We start from the raw sequence: 23,290 nt of genomic DNA on the forward strand, positions 1-23,290 counted from the left end.
TTCTCCCTGAGAAGATGACCAGAGAACTCAACAAGGTGAGAGAGAGGAGTTATTATGAATCCCAATGCTTTTCCTGGCAAGACCCCTTCTGCGTAGCATTAAGGAGCTAGGGCTGGCCAGGTGTCTATGTAGGTACCGGTCAATGCCTAACCCGAACCAATCGTCTCCGCCTCAGCCAGCTGTGTACAGTGTGTCTTTCCAAAAACTGCTGTGGGATTCATAACAACCCGCGCGAGAGAGACCACTGTATTGATCTCAGGGCTACCGACAGCTTATTGGACCGATACTATACTTTACAACACCTATTTGCCGAAGTGTCATTATCTCCATCAGGAGAATCATACGATCATACAATCTGGCCGTGAGTGTGTGTTCAGCTCTGTGTTTGTCCACGGCTAACCTTGCATTCTGCTGAAGTAAACTGCATATTATTTTGGATGGACCACTCGTGGTTGCGGTGAATCACACTTTTTTTAAAACACCTTTCATTGTCTGTTTTATTCTGCCAGCCTACTGGCTCCTCAGTCACTACTCTGAACTGACTCAGTAGGTTGGGGCCGCTAGCGCTAACACTGCTGAGTGCATTGCTGACCCCCAGCCGCTGCTCTGCTGCCACACACACAATGGAGGAAAACAGTTGGCTCTATTTTTTATATTTTTTTGTTTGGCTAACCGCTACAATATAGCAGAACGACCAGGACACGCACTGCTGTACCTCGCTGCAACTCGGTAGCTGCTAAGAGGGCTATTGTTGAATTTCCTTTTGCTTTTGCTAAGATTGTATAAAGTGTATTATATGATGACATAGAGCTTGCTTTTCATACGTAGATAGATTGTTTTTTTGTTTGAATGATTTGGTTTTGATAATGCTTCACAGCTCAAGATTATAAACTTTTTTCCTTTTATTGCAATTAAACATTGTGACTTCTTGATATTTATCCCACATGAAACCAACCAAACTGAAAACAACACTGCTGTATGCTGCATATCTCAATACAGCACACATAATTAGAATATATTGTATAAACAGATCATAGAAAAATATTGAACAAGTTTCTCTATTTCTATCTCTTTCCCACCTTCCCTTCCTCTGACTCTCTTTGCATTTATCCCAGGCATACTGTGGATTCTTCAGAAACAACGTCAACAGCAAGCACCTCTCTGCAGTAGCCACAGGCAACTGGGGCTGTGGGGCTTTTGGTGGAGACACACGGCTCAAAGGTATCATTAGCTGAATTACAAACATGCTTCCAGATGGAGGGAAGGAAATTACTGAATAACTGGTGTGAAGTTTTTTCAGACATGAGAGCTGAAATGGTACCACAGGTATAGGTCAGGAGATGCATAACATTGTTTTAATATTAAAATATTTATCGTGGATTCTCAAGCAGGAGGTAAATATAAGTAGCTCAGATGGGATCAGTTATTCGTCCGGACTACTTGTCGCACCAATGAAGCTCCTGCTCTCTCCCAATCTCCTCTGGTCAATTAGTAGCTCTCCCAGGGTGTCACTCACCTGTCCCGTCCCTCCCTTTTATAGATCACCTGACACACATTTATGTTTTCCATTAAAAGGACAATTGATTTAAAGCCCAATAAATCCAGGCTGATGCAGTACTCTGCGGGCTTACACACCATCACTCTTCACAAGCAGGGGCCCCTTACTGTCCCCTCCTGTAAACCACTCTGCAAATGTTGACCAGTTGTGTATTTCAATGTCAATGTCTTCAAACATTTTAATTAACTGTTATGCAGTTAGTACTCATCATTAGTGGAGGCTGTGCTTTACTAAAAACCCAAATCTTCTCATGAATGTCCTGCATTATTAATTCAAATGTGATTGAAATAGCATGGGTATGTTTTTGTACAGTTTCAATTAGAATGGAAGCTGTTAATTTCCTCTGCAGCGAGCGTTGAATAGATCCCACGGACATGACAAACTCCCGAGGATGATATTAGCTTTCGGCGACCCTCACCCTTTAGCCCTGGAATTAGCATAGCTGGTATATTTTAGATGGAAATGTATTTTACCTTACAGTCCCGAAGCTGAACTGAGATGTGGTAGTTACATAGAACTGAGCTGTTATGTTGTTGTTAAGAATATAGACCTTTTGGAAGAGATGTTTGTTTTGTGTGTTTTTAATCTGGAATCAATATCCATTATGTTAAATATTTAAAGGTCTTAAGACCTCATTTGCACGGGCTAAAATATTGAGGGCGGTTGATGAGGCTCTGCTACCTTTGGTGGATTATTTATCCTTCTGATACAAATGGCTCCTGTCACTCGTGTTCTTTTCTGCCAGAAGGCCTACCTTATCCAGCTTATTGACCAATTACCTAGTTTCCTCAGCTTCTTTTCAGCGGTCAATTACACATTGATGATTGCGTTCTGAAACTGAAGGATACTAATGATGCTAATGTGGCAAATTGTTGTTGCCTGGATTTCCCTTTTAGCTTTTACCCTCTCACTTTTTCAGCACTGATTCAGTTGATGGCTGCAGCAGAGGCTGGGAGAGACGTGGCGTACTACACATTTGGAGATGCTCAGCTTATGAGGGATGTTCATGAAATACACACTTTCCTCACCGAGAGACAAGTCACTGTTGGTAAGACTCGCACACAAGAACAAATGTTTTTAGTATTTTTAGTTCGGGGGTGAGACTCTCTTGTCAGTCCTGCCTCTGTTGAGCCGATACACTAAATTGCATAATAAACATGAATGGAAATGGTACCAGCTGAGGCTCGTGCAGCACATGGAGGTTGTCCTTGCTGGCGTCATTTCAGGGACAGTCTGCATAAGTAAGAGTCCATCTCAATGTTAAGTTATTCCACTTTATGGGCCATCTCTGCTCCTCAGCCCATCCATTCAGCCTCAGCCGCAGAGTGGATTACTGCCTGAACTGACCCCAGCCTCTCCCCTCCCACTCTTTTCATTTTTCTTCCGCTGACATTTATTGAAGCCTTTCAGAGAAATTCCCCTCTAGCCATCCATTTCGTAAAGTGGAGCTACAGAGAAAAAGCTCATGACTTGTGTGTATGTGTGCTTGATTTATAAATGAGCCCAAACACGCTTTCATTTTTTTTTTTCTTCTGGTACAGTTTCTGTGTCTCTTGCTCGTTCTTTGACTACCTGTTTATCCTCATAGTCCACGTTTTCCTCACACATCCTGTTTTATCTCCCTCCATATTTCTTTCTTCTCTGGACCCCTGTGCCATCCCCTCTCTCTGTCTCTCATCCTCTCTCTATCTTCACCTCTCTCCTTTTCCCTTCCAGGGAAGCTGTACTACCTTCTGAACCAGTACTCGAGTTTGATGTGCCAGAATTGCCAGACGACGCGACCTGACGTCAATCTCTACAGTTTCATCTACCAGAAAGTCTCTTCCCCTGCAGCCGCCGATGCCCCAGACTCTAAGGATTCTGGGATGTCCCCTGTAACATCAGATTCTCACTAATACGGATAGAGCTGCAACTTAGCCTCCCTCCTCCTGTCTCTTCATGTAAAAGAGACTCCAGGTTCCCGAAAGCCTCAATGTGCGCTCAGCCTTGTGCTTACAATCATTTTTCTCTCACACATACTCCCTTTAAGTTTGTGATCCCAACACAAACTACCAAACACACAGTTTTGCCTTTTCTCGTTGATGGTAGCCTTGTTGTGTGTCACCTACATGTGGTGAAATGTTTCAGAGACTTAGAGCAATAGTAAATCCTGGTTGCTGTTAGGCCTTTCTTTATCCTAAATGTGATGTGGAATAATTTAGTTTGTACACTAATTACAAATATTGCCAAATATTCATCATATGCATGGTTGTGGACACTTGATAATCAAGGACATGACGATCATCCCTAGTTTTCTTGTCCAATATTGTGTTTGCTTCTTTTTTGGATGAATTGTCTATTTGCCATACTCTGTGATGTTCCTGAATGCAGAGAGATGATGAGATGCCATAATGTTGTCTATGCATGGGTAACATTTATTTATCAAATATTCTACAAACAGGCTACTCTTTTATATCCCCTAAGATGTAGATGTTTAATTCACATATTGTCCTTATTTTAATATCAAAACCAACTATAATATGTCACCAGTATGAGAATCATCTTAGATTAAACAGATGCATTTGATTTATGCGGATTTACATTTTATGACCTTTGATTATATTCGGAGTAACTTAATTATTTTCAAATATATTCACTGCTAAGCACAGTAATGCTACTGTACTGTATATACACATAAATAAAGGGTAAGCGGATAAATAAATAATTGCATGGAAAATGTTATTTTTGTTAATGTTTTTACTCAACGTTTACTCAACGTATATTTTTTATTATTTACTGTATTTTCTGATTGCCAGTGTGGGTTTTATTTAATGATGGGATCATAAATAAAACGAAAGGCTGTAAACCTCTTGCATAGTACTGTTCTTTAGTTTTTAAGGTTGAACTCTTAAATAAAGTATATCCTGATCAAATAGTTTTTCTCTGCTGAAATCAATATATATATTTGTTGCCTATATTTTTTTTTTTGTTGCCTAAAGATCAAAGGATCCCTACAATACAAGCAAACAATGGTAATGGTTGTATAGCCTCACTTGAGTTAACTCACACCTTTTGAGGCCAATCTGCTGTATTTTCAGTATGTAGTTTATTTACATCATAATACGATGGTAATAGAAGTATTCATAGATAATATAGAAATAATTATTTCAGACTCATCAGAGGAAATTAATTTCTTTCTTATGTGTATGTTTGTAGTCGTGCCTCGGCACCACAGATTTGTCACGTAATTTCACGAAATCATACATTATTTAATCATATTGAAATGTGATTGATTTTTGTGACAGCACGTGTACCAATGGCTTTCAGACTAATTTAATTTGGCCTCCAAACATGCTTTATTAGATGAATTACGGCTCCTAAATAACCTCATGACGTGGACTTCCATAAATGGTGTGTAGGCTTGGCCAGGGTAAGTGGATTACACATTATCTGCTTCTCCCGCTTTTTGTACTGAGCTGTGGACCCGGAACAAAGTCAATGTGGTTCGGCAGGCCTGACTGATGGCTGCTGTGAGCCGGGGTCACCTGGAGATGAACTTTATTTAGGGTAACGGTGCCTCCTGGATTTATTGACTGAATGTGCCAGCCAAATCCAACAAATAAATAACCACAGTCAACAATTATGACATATCTTGACTGTTATTCACATTTAAAAAACAATTTATGTCTACAAAAATAGAAGGTTAGAGAGATTGTCACTTGTTTAATTTCCCACTGGTCCTGTTTTGGCCTGTCTACTGATGTAATTATTCTAAAACAGGATGTAATTTAACGCTGAGCCTGTAGTGTTACCCAGCGGCACAGTTCTTTTCATCGATGAACACTATTAATAAAATGCCAGAAAGTAACTGGTCTTCACTCCATCTTTGTCAGGCGGCGAAATCACTACAACAAAATGGCATTTCAGCCTGACCCTATACGTTCTCCAGGTCAGTCGGAGACCAGCAGCAAACACAAATGTAAATATTGAAAAAGGAAATCCTGAGCATTATTGTGTCTTGTTTCAGACTTAATGCATAGAAAATATATGCTGTTGTTGTGGGTTTGCTTCTATTGCTTGGTTAAAGTAGGCTGTGCATTAAGTGAATACATATATTGTATTGGGTAAATTAGACATTTTGCTGTTGTTGAAAGGGGAGAAAGAGAAAAATTACTAGTTCGAAAAAAAACGTGACGATGATCTAATTCATGTGATACAATGATATTTATACCTACACTGTTGTGTCTTGTAGATCCTCTTGCAACTCATGCCCACTCCATTTTCCCCTTTCCTGTGTCGTGTTTGTCATGATTGATAATCTGTTCATTCTGTGCCAGCAAGTATGAATGATGAAGATCTAGATGAGAATGAGAGGGGGGGGAGGGAGGGAGGAATGACAGAGGCTGGAGGGAGGCAGGGACAATTATCTTATTGTTTAATCCACTCAAGGTAGAAGCCCATCAATCTGAAACCACTTGCTCAAATGACTCATGTTCAGCCTTTATAAAAGTTTAATTGCCTTATATAATTAACACTGAGGGGAAAGACATATGCATGATGTAACAGAGGGAAAAATGACCTGTCTGGATGAGAAGTGTGTGGAGGGACTCGTAGATTACGGTAAGTAGTCTGATTATAACATTGATTGCTGTTACAAATGAAACCACACAAACAAAATAATAAGGGGGTTTCTGTGTCTGTGTGTTTTTTTATCACTTAAGAAAAAAAAAAGATAATTAAGTGTTGTCCTTTCTCTGTCTCCCTGAAGATGCTGTGTTGGTCCGTTACCGCGGCACCACCAGCACCTTTGGGTGCAGCAGGCTGCTCGCAGGCCACAGGAAGCGCCACCTGGCACGCGAGGGGGCGTGTCAAGCCGTCCGTGCACTTGGATCTGTCACCTTCACAGATACCTGTCCTGTTTACATCCTCCGGCGATGAGAATAAGTGTCTAAGGTAAATATTAATGTATAGAAGTAAAACGTGCGTGCCATTTTAAACTACTGCGCTATTTCCCGTGATACGGCGCGAGACGCAGAGACGAGGGGAGATTATGGGGATTTATGTTGACGTAGAGGGATTAGTGGTCAAGGGGAAATAGACCCAGGATGAAATAGGCAGTGGGTTGGCTTTGCTTTCAACACTGTAGCTTGAAGAAGCGTGTGAAGGATCCTGCAGGAAAAGGTGAGAACGTTAGTAGTTTAGTTGCTGCAGCGGCAGACCGTCGCACTTTGGCTGTTCGCGGTCACGCGCTTCTTGCAGCTGCAGAGACTTTGCGCAGAAACAAACGCGCAGGCCGTTACGTGGCGGTATTGAGTCTCGCAGAGGTTTTACATTACGTAGCCTACATGTCGCTTCAATCAGCGGAAAGCCCATCAGAAGCATACGCATGTAAAGGTCATTTCATTCATGAGGTGCGCAATTAATATAGTGCGATATATGCGCTCTGCCCATGTGCGTAACCTACAGTTTAAGCAGCTGGAATATATTGCTTGATGTGTGACATTCATAAATATCCCATCCAGAGGTTGTAATGCACACCTGTTCTGCTAAATTGTCAATTAAAACATCGAGATGAATTGTTGACTCTCTAACCCTCCGACGTTCTCTTCCACTGTGCGTCTCTCCAGCTATGAGTCCGTTTCGGGCGTTAGCGGGTGTGCTGAGGGGCGGCGGTGTTGGAGGGAGTCAGTGGCTGCGATGGTGTGGAGGTGGCCCGGCCAGGCGCTGGGTTGACCCCAGGAGAGGCTGCTCCTCCAGGGCTGCGCCTGTTCTCTCCACGGAGGCCAACAGCTCCAGCTATGTGGAGCAGATGTACTTTGCGTGGCTGGAGGATCATACAAGCGTCCACGAGGTAGCAGAGTGCAAGATGGGCCATTTATTTCAAAATTAGATGTGTTTGCCCATTAATGGGCATTTTCAGTGGGGACCATGTCCAGCACACATTATTGGGTGGGAGTGGGTTTAGCAGCTGCATTACCATGAACTGCTGTTGCCATGTGTTGGTCTTGAAAAGGGAACTATTTGGGTGCACGAGGATGTGCTGGTAGCTAATTTGGGCATCTAAACAGAGGCTGCTGCTGAAAGGGTTAGGGTCCTGTCCAGCGTTTCTCTGTCCCATCATCTCCAACCTAGCAGTCAGTAAGCACCAGTGATACTCCTGGTCTGTGTTTGCGGTGCTGGATCTTTCTTTCGGTGTGTTCTAGTCTTGGGACACATTCTTCCGTAACACCCAGGCTTCCAGTCCGTCTGGCGAGGCGGTTGAGAGACGCCTCTCCGCTCTGCTCCAAGGCCGAGCGCTGCCCCACTCACCAGACATGACACAGAAAGTGGTGGAGGACCACCTGGCCGTGCACACTCTCATTAGAGCCTACCAGGTACTCCACACTCACCCGGCCCAGCTGTGACACACACACACACACACACACACACACACACACACACACACACACTCTCTCACACACACACAAACACACATCAGATTGTATAATAATAAATGTATGTTATTTACAAATTAAAAGATGTATCACATCTCTCATGGGCATCCGTTTAAATTGTAAAGTCATCTACCTCGAGCCACAACTGGCTGACTATTTGTATCTCTGACGTGTGTGTAAAAAATGCATCAAACAAAATCCACTCGACTTGCCAAAACAGATGCATCTGGCAATGAAAGCTGTTTATACCGTATGCCCTTGTATTAAAAGGAATACACAATTTGTTTGTCACTGCACGAGGTTATGCAAATTGCAAGATTAACTCTAACTACCCTTGCTGCTTTTTGAAAAGTGGAATTATCAAAGAGACTACTTAAACAAAACAGGTGGTAACATTTCCTCTCAACCTCAAATTAATTCGAAGAGCTATCTGAGGGATTTATTAAATTCTGTCTTTTGGCAAATGCATCACTTTTATTCCCAGTTTGCTGCAATCCTGGTGGGAATGTGTGTGTGTGTGTGTGTGTGTGTGTGTATGTGTGTGTGTGTGTGTGTGTGTGTGTGTGTGTGTGTGTGTGTGTGTGTGCATGTACATAGACATAAAAGCACTCCCTTGGGGAGAATCTTTTCTTAGAGAGGCTGACCTATAACTGAGTGTTAGCTTATTCTCCAGCTGTTCACTCTCAGCATCCCGATGGCAGCCCTTGCTAAATCTTATTCTTTCCCCTGTCACCGTATCTTTTATTGACCTCATCTTTGTCTGTCTCTCTGTGTAGATTCGTGGTCACCATGTTGCCCAGTTAGACCCTCTGGGAATTCTGGAGGCTGACCTTGACTCTTTTGTTCCCTCCGACCTGATCACCACTATCGATAAATTAGGTGAGCCTTACAGCCCCAGCAATCATACCAAACACCTCACAAAAGCCTACCTGAATTATAAGAAAGAGATTATCTTCATTTACTCAAGTCTTTTTATAACCATATGCTCCATGAAGCCCATGTAAAACAGGCTGTATCATTTCAAAAACACATGTCTCAATAACATGTTTTGTCATCAAAATACAGGTCTACTATAATACTTATATATTTTCAGTTTTAAACTTTGTGTGCTTATTGTATAGAACTCCCTATTTTATCCACCATAACAAAACGCGTATGGAGTTAACCCACAGGCAGTGAATATGCTAATTAGCTTCCTACTATAGAAATCCTTCCTTCTAATTACCCCAAGATACTTGTTTAACAGTCATAACCATATTACTCTGATTTGCGGGTTTACTTACAAAGCTTCATTTGCCTCGTAATGACAAAAATTGGATTTAAATGTTTCCCCCACTTAATTACAATAAAAAAAAATGTAATCCCAATGAGGGTTTATACAGCTTATACAGGTGCATCCATACACACACCCAGGGTTGCATAACTCATCATCAGACTCGAGAGTGTTAGTGGTGTTTCCGTATAAAAGGCCCCATCATGTTTCCCCGCAAAGTCTGTCTACTTGCTGGTCAGCCTAATGCTGTCATTAATCTTAGGCCGAGCTCTTGTCATTCTCCATTTCATTCAGCGGACTGAGGATCGGTGGATGCGGGACGGCCACTGAAAGCGATCGAAGCCTACAGTAATAGCGAGTAAAGAGGAGAGAGAGAGAGACATTGTTTCTGTTGGCTGCTGTACAATGATCGGTGATCATTGTGTGTCAGGACATAGCGTTGCATTATGTATTGCTACCAGGGCTATAGCTCCCTAATGAAAGCTAATGACAGCCTCCGTGGGCCCTTATTTGGTCAGCTGATAGTACAAGAGTCTATTTTTAGCCCTCTTCGTCTTTGCTGTATTCCTAATATGATTTGCACCTGTCTCCTCTTATGTTGCCTGCGATCTTGAGCTTGACCAGCTCTCTCAGGTGGGCTTCGTCAGCACTGACACTTAAGTGGGTCCTCTGATACGGATGCTGTATTTACACAGGTCCTGCTATTGTACTGCCAAAACACATCCTGGAAGTTGTTTTTATTTCATAACCAAGCTTTTTTTTTGGACAGTATTTTTGTCATCAAAAACAAATCTACTTTGATCAACATGTTAGTTAATTTACTGCACCGTCTGCAGGGAGCATGACTGTCCTGTTCGTTAAAAAAGTCCATTCTTAAGAGTGATATGACATTACATAATTATATTTATGGTTAAAACAACTTATCTGTTGGTTATTATTTTTTCAAATCACTGCAACGCTATAAAATGTTATTGTGCTTGATGAAATTATGTGTTCTGGGTGTTTTTGAAACTTTGGATTTTCATTAAAATAGTGCTCCTTGTAAGCTGGCAGCTTCCCTCCTTTATAGTGTAGCACAGTACAAACACATACATATCAATAAATAAAACATTACTTTAACTAAAATTTGGGAGGGAGATTATATTTGGCAAGACTTGGGATATGCGTTATTCAATCTCAAAAGTCTTCAACAAACCTGTGTTTCCCATGGTGTCATCGTAGGTTTCTACGGTCTTGATGAGTCTGACTTGGAAAGAAGCTTTCAACTTCCCCCCACCTCCTTCATCGGAGGAGCAGACAACACTCTTCCTCTTAAAGAGATCATACGGAGACTTGAGGTATTTTATTAGTTTTCATACATGTGTTAATGATGGGGGGGAGCCATGAAACTTTACAATGTTATTTGTTTGTTACCTGTTCTTTTTCAGACGTCGTACTGCGGTCACATAGGAGTTGAATTCATGTTCATTAACAACGTGGACCAGTGTCAGTGGATTCGTCAGAAATTTGAGACTCCAGGAATCATGCGGTTCACTAATGCTGAGAAGAGGACTTTGCTAGCCCGCCTGATCAGTTCCACACGGTCAGCAGTTAATAAACATACACTGACTTACACTTTGATGACAGCACAATACCTCACTTTTAGTTATAGCTCCCATCAGAGCCTCACAAAACATTAACAAAACACACACACACACATATATATTTGGAGAGATCAACACCCTATTCTTCATGTGAGCTAATTTTCATCTTTGATGAATGATCTCAAGAGCTACTGAAGTTTCCTAGAAGTGATCTGTGATTGTTTATGTGAATACACTTCCTATTGTATTTTTGCTTGTACTATGCTGTTGCAGGGTTATCATCCTATTAACACACACAAACACACACACACACTCACACACATTGGAACTGAAATATATAAGCTAAATTCTTGTTTTCTAAACCGTAGTTTTGCTCCCATAATTATTTTCTTTACGTCATCATTACCAATCAGTAGTAGTGTACTCTTACATTTGAAAATGTTTCCTGCCCAGGTTTGAGGACTTCCTGGCCAGAAAGTGGTCATCGGAGAAGCGTTTCGGTCTAGAGGGCTGTGAAGTGCTCATCCCTGCCCTTAAAACCATGATTGACAAGTCGAGCGCTGCTGGCATCGACAGCGTGATCATGGGGATGCCTCATCGGTACTGTGTATTACACATTTGCTCGCATCTTAGCTCAATCTGTGCTTTCAGCTGATTCTTGTCCTTCCATACTTGATTTAGGGGTCGACTGAATGTGTTGGCCAATGTGATCCGTAAGGACCTGGAGCAGATCTTCTGTCAGTTTCACCCCAAGTTAGAGGCTGTTGATGAGGTAAGGGAACTGCAGGTGCGTAGCGGTGTGGAAAAGTATCAGAGGAAAGCATTTCATAAACGGTTCTCTTCACCTGTAGGGGTCGGGTGATGTTAAATACCACCTTGGGATGTACCACGAGAGGATTAACCGTGAGACAGACAAGAACATCACTCTGTCACTCATGGCAAACCCCTCCCACCTGGAGGCAGTGGATCCAGTGGTTCAGGGCAAGGCCAAAGCTGAGCAGTTCTACAGAGGAGACACTCAGGGAAAGAAGGTAACACTTACTGCACTGGCTTGTTTTCTGTTTGGTGCCATACATATAGATTTCCATTCGCGATACATTGTGCTACTCTGTCCTGTTGTGATTTTAACAGGTGATGTCCATCTTGATGCATGGCGACGCTGCTTTTGCTGGACAAGGAGTTGTGTATGAGACTTTCCACCTAAGTGAGCTCCCCTCCTACACCACACATGGTACAATCCATGTGGTGGTCAACAACCAGGTATTGAAGTGTTTGGTGTCATGTGACCTGACCCATTTACCAATTACTAGAATGCATATATTTTATAATGTACTCACATGTTATGGCAGTCATACTAATCTAACACTAATGACCTCACTGTTACTACTAGATATTTATTACTTCTGCAACTATTAATAACTGGGGCTGGACAATAATTCACTATCGCTTGGCAACTGAAGGTGTGATCATATCGTTTTTATTGATTCATACAAGTGTGTTGTTTAAATTAGAGTCAAAACTAAGAAAATTAGCTGTTAAATGTTTCTTTTTAAACATTACGATTTTTCACAATGTTAGTCATAATACATATGCGTATTTTGTTATACTGAACATTATGTCAATACATTTGCATGTGATACTTGCCTCTAAATTATGTCAAATTTTGCGTGTGATTGTTGGCTCTCAGATTGGCTTCACCACTGACCCCCGAGTGGCTCGCTCCTCCCCCTACCCCACCGATGTGGCTCGGGTTGTCAATGCACCCATCTTCCATGTGAATGCCGATGATCCCGAGGCTGTCATGTACGTGTGTCGGGTGGCTGCAGAGTGGAGGACCACCTTCAACAAGGATGTGGTCATTGACCTGGTTAGTTACAGCCAAATCTTAACAGGAAATACAATTAAAGGTGCACACTTAGACATGATTCCTGCGTGTGTATTTACAGGTTTGTTACAGACGGTTTGGTCATAATGAGATGGACGAGCCCATGTTCACCCAGCCGCTGATGTACAAACAGATCCGTCGGCAGCAGCGTGTGCTGAAAAAGTACTCCGACAGGCTCATTGCAGATGGAGTGGTGACACTGCAGGAATATGAGGTGTGTGATCTAATGCTGTTTGCACTTGTTAAATACTGTATATTGGTAGCTGTTACTGCATACTGTACACCATCCGCAAAACTATGTGCATTAAATCACGCTTAGATATTACCCTTCGAATAAATGTGTCGCGCCAGCACTGCTGGATTTGAGTTTCAATTTACTGCCTCAGTTCAATCACCTAGCTTCACAGAGCCTCACATAGAGAATATATTGCTCAATGAAGTTGAAGTACACCTCAGTTTCTTGCGCCATTCAATGGAATTGTTCAGGCTCTTCATCCAAAACAGAATCTTTGATCGTAACATCCATTCTGACATTTTTTTATTTTTTATATCCCGATGTCAGAGAAATACTTCCTGGCTTTTGATGGACATTGTTTTCTGTTGTGTGGCCTGCTGTTTGGACTCATCTGTAATATTACAAGGTATAACCATTACTGCCAGTGGAGACTTCTCTCCTCCTAATATTTCTCTCTTTCTTGTTCTCTTCCACTGCGTCACATTTACACACAGTGTTGGTTAGCTGTAGTCCTTTAATTGTAGTAATTAAACTGTGCATCAGTTAATTTGTGGCGTTTGGCATTGGTTGCAGGAGGAAGTTGCCAAATATGACAAGATATGTGAGGAGGCATACACAAGCTCCAAGGATGAAAAGATTTTAAACATTCGACACTGGCTCGACTCCCCCTGGCCAAGTACATTGTTCCTTTGTAATTCAAGTTAAGAAAAATAATATTTTTGATTGACTCTTCTTTCTGTTTGTGCTGAAGCTCTCTCTCTCTCTCTCTCTCTCTCTCTCTCTCTCTCTCTCTCTCTCTCTCTCTCTCTGTAGATTTCTTCACGGCTGAGGGAGAGCCCAGGAGCATGAGCTGTGTCCCCACAGGACTGGATGAGGTGGTCCTGCAGCATATTGGCCAGACAGCCAGCTCAGTGCCTCTGGAAGACTTTAAGATCCATCCTGGTGAGTTTAGTAGCTGTGTGCTGGAGAATAGAGTGGACAGAAATATCTGATGACAGTCGTCCTACTGATATGCTGTGCTAGAAAGCTTCTCAATGAAAGAAGAGCACATATTACTGCAGGATACGAGATACATGATGCTGAAGGACCAAGATCCTTAAAACACTTCAACCTCAGTGCCATGATTACTTCATTTGTTGTCTGCAGCGATGATATTAAGTCTGTTAAAGCAGTTCACCTGTAAACACATCATTTCCTAACAGCAGGTGTTGAGCCTGCACAGCTGATTTGGCGCAGGCTATAACAATTAAGACTGCCACAAGGGTTTTTAATGTTATTTACAACACAGTGCGTCAGTCCATTGCATTTTACACTCGCTTCCCCATTGCCCTCCGAAGAAATCACTTGGTTTCATTTTTGTCTGTGTGTCTGTGTGTCTGTCTGTGTGCGTGTGTGTGTGTGTTTGTGTGTGTGTGCGTGTGTGTTTGTGTGTGTGTGTGTGTGTGCGTGTGTGTGTGCGTGTGTGTGTGTGTTTGTGTGTGTGTGTGTGTGTGTGTGTGTGTGTGTGTGTTCTCTAGGTTTGTCTCGTATCCTGCGTGGTCGAGCTGACCTGGTGAAGAATCGACAGATGGACTGGGCTCTAGGAGAGTACATGGCCTTTGGTTCCCTTCTCAAAGATGGCATTCATGTACGACTCAGCGGGCAGGATGTAGAGCGAGGCACCTTTAGGTGAGTCCATGTCAACCCAAATGAGAAATCAATGTTACCTCTACAAGGATCTATATGAATCTTTTTTTTTTTTAAACATCCATGCCTTCTTGCGTCAATGCTCCCACACCAGGAAGAGCCCTCTCTGCCACCACAGTATAGTAATAAGTGAGTGTAGTCAGTGAATAAACAGAGCATTTTAGGTTCATTGATTTTATCTGTTTTTATAGCTTGAGAGTCCTCATGAAGTCTCTTCACTCGCTGAATGAACTCCCTTAATAGGTCACAAATTAGCTCTGTCTTTCCTTACAAGACGTGTTGCTAATTGGTGCTAAACAAACTTAGACCAAAATTATATCGAGATGAAATTGAATTATCTTTTTGTAATTCCACAAATGTGTTGTCTGGAGCGCATTGGTAGCCTGAATGGTTAAAGCGCATGCTGTAATTTAATTGCATTGTCATTTTGATTCTGGCCTTGGGACCTTTGTTGCATGTCACAACCCCCCTCCACCCCTCCCCCACTCTCTCCCCCATTGTTACACTGTCCTCTTTCAAATAAAGGCAAAAATGGCAAAATAATATGAAAAAAAAACTGGGGAAAACTGTGTTGCCCAAAATCAAGAGTTGTTTACTCACGAAGCGTTAAAAAAAAAGTATTTAATGTACAACACTGGATCGTTATATCTTATAACACTGTGATTATGTTTTATACTAACCACCTAGCCTAACAATTATGTAAATTAATATTGTCCCAAAAATTGTCTCATTTGTTGAGTCTGACCGGACATTAAGGGTAAAGAACAGTCACCTAAAAATAGTGAATTAACTAATTGGGGAAAGGGTCTGACAGACAGAAGACATTAGCACCGTCTCCTGGGAACTGTGAAGCCCACGTCGTGTTGTCATGTTACGGAGGGACGAGTGACACATGAGAAAAACCAGCTCCCCCTTTCACTGTGCCTGTCTCATCTGTCCCCTATCATTTCTCCACCAGCCCATCTTCACTGACACCACCCCCCTCATCCCCCTCTCTCTCAGCGCACAGCAACATACATCACACTAACTAACCAGAGGCTATGGGGATTTTTCTCTTCCTCGCATTTACTATTGACATCAACTACTTCCCATCCGCTGTCCCCTCCAGCAAGGTAATTTGCCTGGCTGACAAAAATGACAGCAGTCAAAGACTCCGCCCTTCATCTCAGTATCACCTGTTGTTCATTTAAATCCTCTTCCGTGTCAGTTGAGAGTCCACATTGTGTCATTTGTTTTCTTTCTTACTGTACTTCAGGTATACTTTAGCCTCTTTACCACCTCGTCCTGCTTTTTTCCCCCACCTACACTTTTTTTCATCCCCCACTACTCTGTTTCCCTTCATAGTTCTTAGCAGCTGAGCATATTGGCATGTTACAGTTGAGTGGGTCTGTTTTCGTTTCTGTGATGTACGTAACAACGTGCACTAATGGCTTCTGTCGTCGTGTTTGGGTGGGTTGCGTGCGCCATGCACCCTTTTCCCTGACTAATGGGGCCCCCAGGCAGAGAATGTGTGAGTGTTTTTGTGTATGTGAAAGAAAGAAAGACAGAAAGAAAGGAGAGAGGAGAGGCACACTTTATGAAGGAATCCCAGAGAAAAACCTTATTCTCGTGAGGTTTTTGGGTCCTCTGGATTGCATGCAAGCGGTTCGAGAAAATGAAATGTGAAATGATGTGCGTTATCTCAATTAATGCTGGATGCTCTTGAATTTGTTTGTTCATCAACGGATTTCTTGAACAGAAAGTGTATATACGAATGTGGATCAAGGATCAAATGATATGCCTTCATTAGTCCACAATTATGGGTGATGTTATTCATAGGACCCACATCATGAAATCTAGTCTTCAAGGCGGTAATATATCATGTTCAAGATAATAATCAATATATTTTGGTTATTTCCTGCAGTTCTTCCGCATGACCGTTACATAACCTTTTGCATTGTGTGTGTGTGTGTGTGTGTGTGTGTGTGTAGATGTCATTAAAGTGATGTTAAAGGGGTGTAAGTGATTGTCTGATCGTGCTGGTTTGGAAGGCTGATTCTTGCACTGGGAGCGAGCGGACTGCTAGAGTTTGTTAACGCTTGGTTCTTTGCTCCCATCAACTCCTGTTGGGCCTCATACTGACTGAAGATGGGGGGAGTGGAGGGCAGTCTTCATGAAGAGCCTTTGTGTGTGTGTGTGTGTGTGTGTGTGTGTGTGTGTGTGTGTGTGTGTGTGTGTGTGTGTGTGCACCCTGCATCTCTTGCGTTAAGAAGCTTGTAAAGAAATTATTTTACTGTGTGTTAATCATCAAGTAAAAAAATAATACAAATAATGTGTTGTCAATTTATAATTGAATCAATTATAAAAATAATCATATATTTCAGCCCTGCTGAAAACTGTGTTCTATAAAATGTGTCACAGCCTCTTACATTTATTTGTGTGATTGTTTTTGTTTATATCCAACAAATATAATGTCTGTCCACTTTAATATGGCCTGAAATATCTCATGAACTATTGGATGGATTGTCACGGTCCCCAAAGTATAAATCCAAATGACGGTGTGGTTAACACTGTAAACATTATAACTTCTGACAATTAGCATGTTAGCATTTTCATTGTGAGCATGTTAGCACAAGCCAAGTACAAGCTCACATAGCCAATAGCATGGCTTCATTCCTGTTTCTTTAAGCCTGGTTAAGACCTTTCTGTCTCTGCCTCTCTTATGTTTTGCAGTCACCGTCATCATGTTCTGCATGACCAAGAGGTGGACAAACGTATCTGTGTTCCCATGAATCACCTGTGGGCAGACCAGGCTCCTTACACTGTCTGCAACAGCTCCTTATCAGAGTATGGAGTGCTGGGTAAGCCACATTGCATGCTTTAGTTTATCAGTCATTTTCTGTAGCTCCATATAATGATCCCTGTGACTCCAGGTTTTGAGCTTGGCTTCGCTATGGCGAGTCCGAATGCTCTGATCCTCTGGGAGGCCCAGTTTGGAGACTTTCACAACACAGCCCAGTGTATCATTGACCAGTTCATCAGCCCGGGTCAGGCCAAGTGGGTCCGCAACAATGGTATTGTCCTACTGCTGCCACATGGGATGGAGGGAATGGTGAGAAGGGAAAATAAAGCAGTTTGTACAATGTCCTTCTGTAGTATTTACAGATAAATTTGGATATTTTTGGAATACCTGTTTTAGTGTTATTCCTCTTCCATTTTGTCATCATGTGTCATACGCTGTTCTTCTCTTCAGGGCCCAGAACATTCATCAGCTCGACCTGAACGTTTCCTGCAGATGAGCAAAGATGATCCCGATCATTTCCCTGTATGTTCACTTGTACGATTTACATTATGGCTCTAATTTGAGGAACATAATTACCTAATGCAAACACTCTAAGCCACCACACAGTGTGCTGCAGTTATTATCCAATAGCTTCCTGTTTTATTGGCTATGCTGATGCATGACCACTTAAGTAATTGCTTAAGTGAGGATTGCCAATTTCTCTAGAGCTGAAAAGTCTCTTCATTATGGCCTCCAAAGAGTTGGTGTTCAGCAGTAACTCGTCCCAAGGGTGCGCTGGTATGAGTGAACGTTCAAGGAGGGAACCGCAGTGGGCTGCATCAGCAGAAGCTCACAAGATTCATCTTCAAATGTGATTTTGATCAAACTATTAGATGGAGCACACACAGGGATTAACATGATCTGTCGTGTGCGTGTGTGTGTGTGTGTGTGTGTGTGTGTGCGCGCGTGTGCGTGCGTGCGTGCATGCACAGTACACTGATACAGTCATGCACCGCATCTCCTGCCAAATTATGAGAAAAATACATGGCTAAAACCAACAAGACAACTCTGTAATTCCACAACTCTACATTAAGTACAATTTCTGTTTTCAGAATCAATAACCTTTATAAAGCCTTTGTATTTTTTTAAATTTTTTTAAGGAGTTCAATGGAGATTTTGAGGTCCAGCAGCTGTACGATTGTAACTGGATTGTAGTAAACTGCTCCACGCCTGCTAATTACTGTCATGTGCTCAGGCGGCAGATTCTGCTACCATTCAGAAAACCGGTAAAGTGTAACATCGTCTTTACTATATTTTATGTGTCCAGTTTGTGCTTGTTTTGTAATTATTGATTTTACATTTGAAATTCAGCATAGATTGCATCTAAGCCACACACATCCAGTAAGCCCACTACTGTAAAACGTCCAGATGGTCATCTGACAAGACTTGCTAATGCATAGAAGACAATTCCTTATTTCCTTGCAGACACAAACAAAAACAAAAATTCACATGACAACATAACAGGCGCAAACTGGGGTTATGCCCATTTCACATCTCTTCATTTCTTTTTCTTAAGAGACAAACTGTCAAAACTACTATGTCATGATATAATTCTATATAAAAAAGGAGCTCAGTTTTCAGAAAGATGCAGAACCCTTGATAGTATTTACCCACTAATTTAGGTGCAGTACAAATGTGGCTCGATATGTAATTTGAACCTCTAAAGTAGAGCTAGTTTCGGGATAAAGTTTTGGGGCATAAAGCATTTCTCCATTTGTGTATATGCACAACTCTTTTTTCATTCTCACAGTTTTCAGCCACAGTGAATGTCTTAACTGATCCCCTGTTGCACATAAATGCAATGCTTTGCGAAGCATGAGAAAATGACTTCCTGAGCAAATTAGCGAGGGGCCCAATAGGGGATAATATTGTTTGTGCTTATGAAAAACTCTGGACTTGGTCGACTAAGCACAAAGGATTTTATTTACTTGATTTTTAAAGAAATATTTTGTTTTCCCAACACTGATGTTGCGTGCTATATGGTGGCAGCAAATTAGCGTGAAAAGAGATTAAAACTTTTTTTTCAAAGCGCCCAAAAAAGATATGGATGACAGAATCAATCTGTTGTTTGTCATTGACGGAATCGTTTAATTTTTTTTCCACAGCTGATCATTTTCACTCCAAAGTCTCTGCTGAGGCACCCTGACTCAAGGTCCAGCTTTGATGAGCTCGCAGAAGGTGGAGTGTTACTTTGTCTCAGTAAAATGTGTTGTAAAAATGTCTCATAAATGTTGACTGGATTGGTGCAACATATTATATGCAATGTCTGCAGGCACTAAATTTAAAAGGTTGATTCCTGACGAGGGCCTTGCGAGTCAAAACCCAGATCAAGTGAAGAGGGTGATTTTCTGTACTGGAAAAGTCTACTATGAACTGGCTCGAGAGAGGAAACAGCACAAAATGGAGCGAGACATCGCCATCATCAGACTTGAACAGGTGTTTAATCCCTCAGCGCATGCACTGGATTTTGAAATAAGTGTGATACAATGTCACAATTTCCTCTTCAACTTATTCCTCGACCTCCCCCCTCAGATCTCTCCATTCCCGTTTGACCTGGTCAGAGCAGAGGCAGAGAAATATACCAACGCTGAGCTGGTCTGGTGTCAGGAGGAGCACAAGAACATGGGTTACTATGATTACGTCCGACCGCGTCTCCTCACAGTGGTGGCCAACAGGAAGCCAGTTTGGTATGGGTTTGTGTTCACTTGCCACCTGATCGGTTCATGAATTGGAATCATTTGGCTTGAGGATCCGGTGACAAACCTTCAATGTTTTATTTCAGGTATGTAGGACGGGACCCTGCAGCTGCTCCAGCGACAGGGAGCAAGTCCACCCACCTCAATGAGCTGAAGAGGTTCATGGAGACAGCGTTCAACCTGAGCGCCTTCCATGGGAAGGACTTGTAACTGAGGACATGTAACTGAGGACGTGTAACTGAGGACGTGTAACTGATGATGTGTAACTGAGGACGTGTAACTGAGGACGTGTAACTGATGATGTGTAACTGAGGACGTGTAACTGAGGACTTGTAACTGAGGACGTGTAACGGATGATGTGTAACTGAGGATGTGTAACTGAGGACGTGTAACTGAGGACTTGTAACTGAGGACGTGTAACTGATGATGTGTAACTGAGGACGTGTAACTGAGGACTTGTAACTGAGGACGTGTAACTGATGATGTGTAACTGAGGACTTGTAACTGAGGACGTGTAACTGAGGACCTGTAACTGAGGACGTGTAACTGAGGACATGTAACTGAGGACTTGTAACTGAGGACGTGTAATTGAGGACTTGTAACTGAGGACGTGTAACTGAGGACGTGTAACTGATGATGTGTAACTGAGGACGTGTAACTGAGGACGTGTAACTGAGGACGTGTAACTGAGGACGTGTAACTGAGGACTTGTAACTGAGGACGTGTAACTGAGGATGTGTAACTGAGGACATGTAACTGATGACTTGTAACTGAGGACTTGTAACTGAAGACTTGTAACTGAGGACGTGTAACTGAGGATGTGTAATTGAGGACTTGTAACTGAGGATGTGTAACTGAGGACATGTAACTGAAGACTTGTAACTGAGGACTTGTAACTGAGGACGTGTAACTGAGGACTTGTAACTGAGGACGTGTAATTGAGGACTTGTAACTGAGGACTTGTAACTGATGACGTGTAACTGAGGACGTGTAACTGAGGACGTGTAACTGAGGACTTGTAACTGAGGACGTGTAACTGAGGACGTGTAACTGAGGACTTGTAACTGAGGACGTGTAACTGAGGACGTGTAACTGATGACGTGTAACTGAGGACTTGTAACTGAGGACGTGTAACTGAGGACGTGTAACTGAAGACTTGTAACTGAGGACGTGTAACTGATGACGTGTAACTGAGGACTTGTAACTGAGGACGTGTAACTGAGGTCCTGTAAATGAGTACTTGTAACTGAGAACCAGAGCCGAAACAGACTGAAGGTGCCGTTTCATCGCTAACCATTATGGTCTACTTATTAAGTCTTGATGTGGCAAATTGTCACATTTAAAAACTCTTTAAGCTTTATGACAATCTGGAGCATAGTTTTTTTTTGTGTTGTAAATATAGTTTCAACCCGTAATAATATCATGTGAAAGAAACATCGACAGCGCTAACTGACTTCCTGGATCAGACGGCACAACATTTATGTTTATTGAGATTTAGTAAGCGATCATTGTTAAGACTCGATCAATAATAGCTGTCGGTCTTTTACGACCTGCAACAACGATGATGTGAAAAGCATCGTGAAGCACAACTGGGCAAAATGTAACGCACTGGTCTCCCTAGGGGCCTCGCGGGTATCCCAAACACTGTGACATGGGAGAGAACGACACATTGTCGTCCTCTGACCACGTCAAGTGAAATCAAGTCGTTTATTTGTAGAGCCTCAAATCACCCTCTATAACCCTTTGTCATTATACCATAACACCAACATCAGATAGAAGTCACATAATTGTCACCGTTGTGTGGTGAAGTAGCAACAGTGCACTCTTTATTCCCCTAATAAAATTCACACAATTTAGATAGCTTTCGTACTGATATCTCTATTGCTGCCATGCTGAATACTATTATCTAATACTAGTATAGATTTGTATTTGTATTGATTTTTGTAGATGAGTAACAGAAGCGATGAGACGCACACCAACTGGTGTAATTAAACAATGAATGTAAAATACATATCGCAGGTATGAAGACGTTTTTTAAATTGAACACATCAGTAGGTTTAGTGCCTGTACTTGCTTTGGCTACCTTAGCTATCAGTGAAGGAGTGAGTATTTATTGTCACACCTCACTTCACCAGGAGACGTGAGCCAGCTGGCGCAGCGACTTGCAGCCATGTTTTCTTTTGAGGACATAAGGCTCGGCTTCCTCTTTGGAGGCTGAGGGATGCGCACACATAAATACAGCAACGCTTTGGATGCTTTCAGAACAATATTGATGCTTGGCTGTCACATTAAAATCCCCAGGTATTTAACAGAATAAATATTAGTTACCACTGTGCTTAGAAATGTTATGTTTCCTGTTTAGCTATTGTGCTATACTATAGCTTAACTTTTTTTAACTTTCAGCTGGGAGATATTATCCTAAGCCATGCACAGATGTCATTATACATATTTCATTATTTCAAATTTGGATTATGTGTGTTAGTTTTTCACTGAAAAAAAGATGTCTACAAATTGGTGTGGGCATTAAGAGATATGCAATAAAATATGCAATAAAATATATTTAAGTTTATTAAGATGCTTTGTCATGATTTTTGGTTGCAGATGATGCTTGACAGTGTAAAATGGTTTAAAGCGAGAATTCATCCATTCTTTTCTCTTTTTTTTACAAATACACTCAGATGTTGTGCGACTTACTGAAGGCTACTTGGTCTGGACCAAACCAGACCAGTCTTGTGTCAGCAGACTTGAAATAGATTTTGCTGTGTGACTGTGTGAGTCAGGTTGCAGGCTGTATGACTCTGCTTTAATTGTAGTTATATATATATATATATATATATATATATATATATTACCGTGCTATTGTTTTCATTTACTGTTATGCCATACAGTAGCTGTTGTTCAGACACGGTTTGGCAGAAACCAGTTAGTGGCATCATGTACATACACGATCACCTCCCAAGTTGTCATCTGGTTAAGTGAACACAATGGACTACAGATGGCATATTCATTATTTGCTCAGAAATCCACCTGTAAACATATGCTGGAATTATACAATCAGGTTGTCTGTGTCAGTTAGTTTGTGATAATAAGCATAATTTAGGAATTACAATTAAATAAACATAGCCCTCGAATATGCAATG

At 41.8% G+C, this 23,290-nt stretch overlaps 2 protein-coding genes across 3 annotated transcripts; both read left to right on the top strand.

The window, feature by feature from the left end:
- The first annotated feature begins 6 nt into the window (after positions 1-6).
- On the top strand, positions 7-4,407 carry LOC117744423 (poly(ADP-ribose) glycohydrolase). The gene is made up of 4 exons (XM_034552684.1): positions 7-35; positions 1,116-1,221; positions 2,478-2,606; positions 3,275-4,407. The coding sequence occupies exons 1-4, from the start codon at positions 15-17 to the stop codon at positions 3,451-3,453; spliced, it is 435 nt and encodes a 144-aa protein (XP_034408575.1). The 5' UTR covers positions 7-14; the 3' UTR covers positions 3,454-4,407.
- A 2,759-nt stretch (positions 4,408-7,166) lies between these two features.
- Positions 7,167-22,634, top strand: ogdhl (oxoglutarate dehydrogenase like). Of its 2 annotated transcripts, XM_034551914.1 has the most exons (22): positions 7,167-7,388; positions 7,741-7,911; positions 8,748-8,850; positions 10,466-10,581; positions 10,672-10,826; positions 11,281-11,427; positions 11,509-11,599; positions 11,679-11,858; positions 11,959-12,087; positions 12,515-12,694; positions 12,774-12,926; positions 13,521-13,623; positions 13,761-13,889; positions 14,465-14,615; positions 17,346-17,473; positions 17,546-17,724; positions 17,866-17,937; positions 18,555-18,680; positions 19,560-19,632; positions 19,727-19,890; positions 19,987-20,141; positions 20,237-22,634. In XM_034551914.1, the coding sequence occupies exons 1-22, from the start codon at positions 7,167-7,169 to the stop codon at positions 20,358-20,360; spliced, it is 3,051 nt and encodes a 1,016-aa protein (XP_034407805.1). In that variant the 3' UTR covers positions 20,361-22,634. The 2 variants fall into 2 exon arrangements, with proteins under 2 accessions (XP_034407805.1, XP_034407806.1); XM_034551915.1 differs by lacking the exons at positions 7,167-7,388; positions 7,741-7,911; positions 8,748-8,850; positions 10,466-10,581; positions 12,515-12,694.
- The last annotated feature ends 656 nt before the right edge of the window (positions 22,635-23,290 follow it).

This window comes from Cyclopterus lumpus, chromosome 15 (assembly GCF_009769545.1).
Source record: "Cyclopterus lumpus isolate fCycLum1 chromosome 15, fCycLum1.pri, whole genome shotgun sequence".
NCBI classification, from domain to species: Eukaryota; Metazoa; Chordata; class Actinopteri; order Perciformes; family Cyclopteridae; genus Cyclopterus; species Cyclopterus lumpus.

Coding starts and splice junctions, on each gene's coding strand:
- LOC117744423 (XM_034552684.1), top strand. CDS start 15: ATGACCAGAGAACTCAACAAG. Junction 36..1,115: donor TGACCAGAGAACTCAACAAG/GTGAGAGAGAGG, acceptor CATTTATCCCAG/GCATACTGTGGATTCTTCAG. Junction 2,607..3,274: donor CGAGAGACAAGTCACTGTTG/GTAAGACTCGCA, acceptor TTTCCCTTCCAG/GGAAGCTGTACTACCTTCTG.
- ogdhl (XM_034551914.1), top strand. CDS start 7,167: ATGAGTCCGTTTCGGGCGTTAGCGGGTGTGCTGAGGGGCGGCGGTGTT. Junction 17,474..17,545: donor ATCAGAGTATGGAGTGCTGG/GTAAGCCACATT, acceptor CTGTGACTCCAG/GTTTTGAGCTTGGCTTCGCT. Junction 19,891..19,986: donor CCATCATCAGACTTGAACAG/GTGTTTAATCCC, acceptor CTCCCCCCTCAG/ATCTCTCCATTCCCGTTTGA.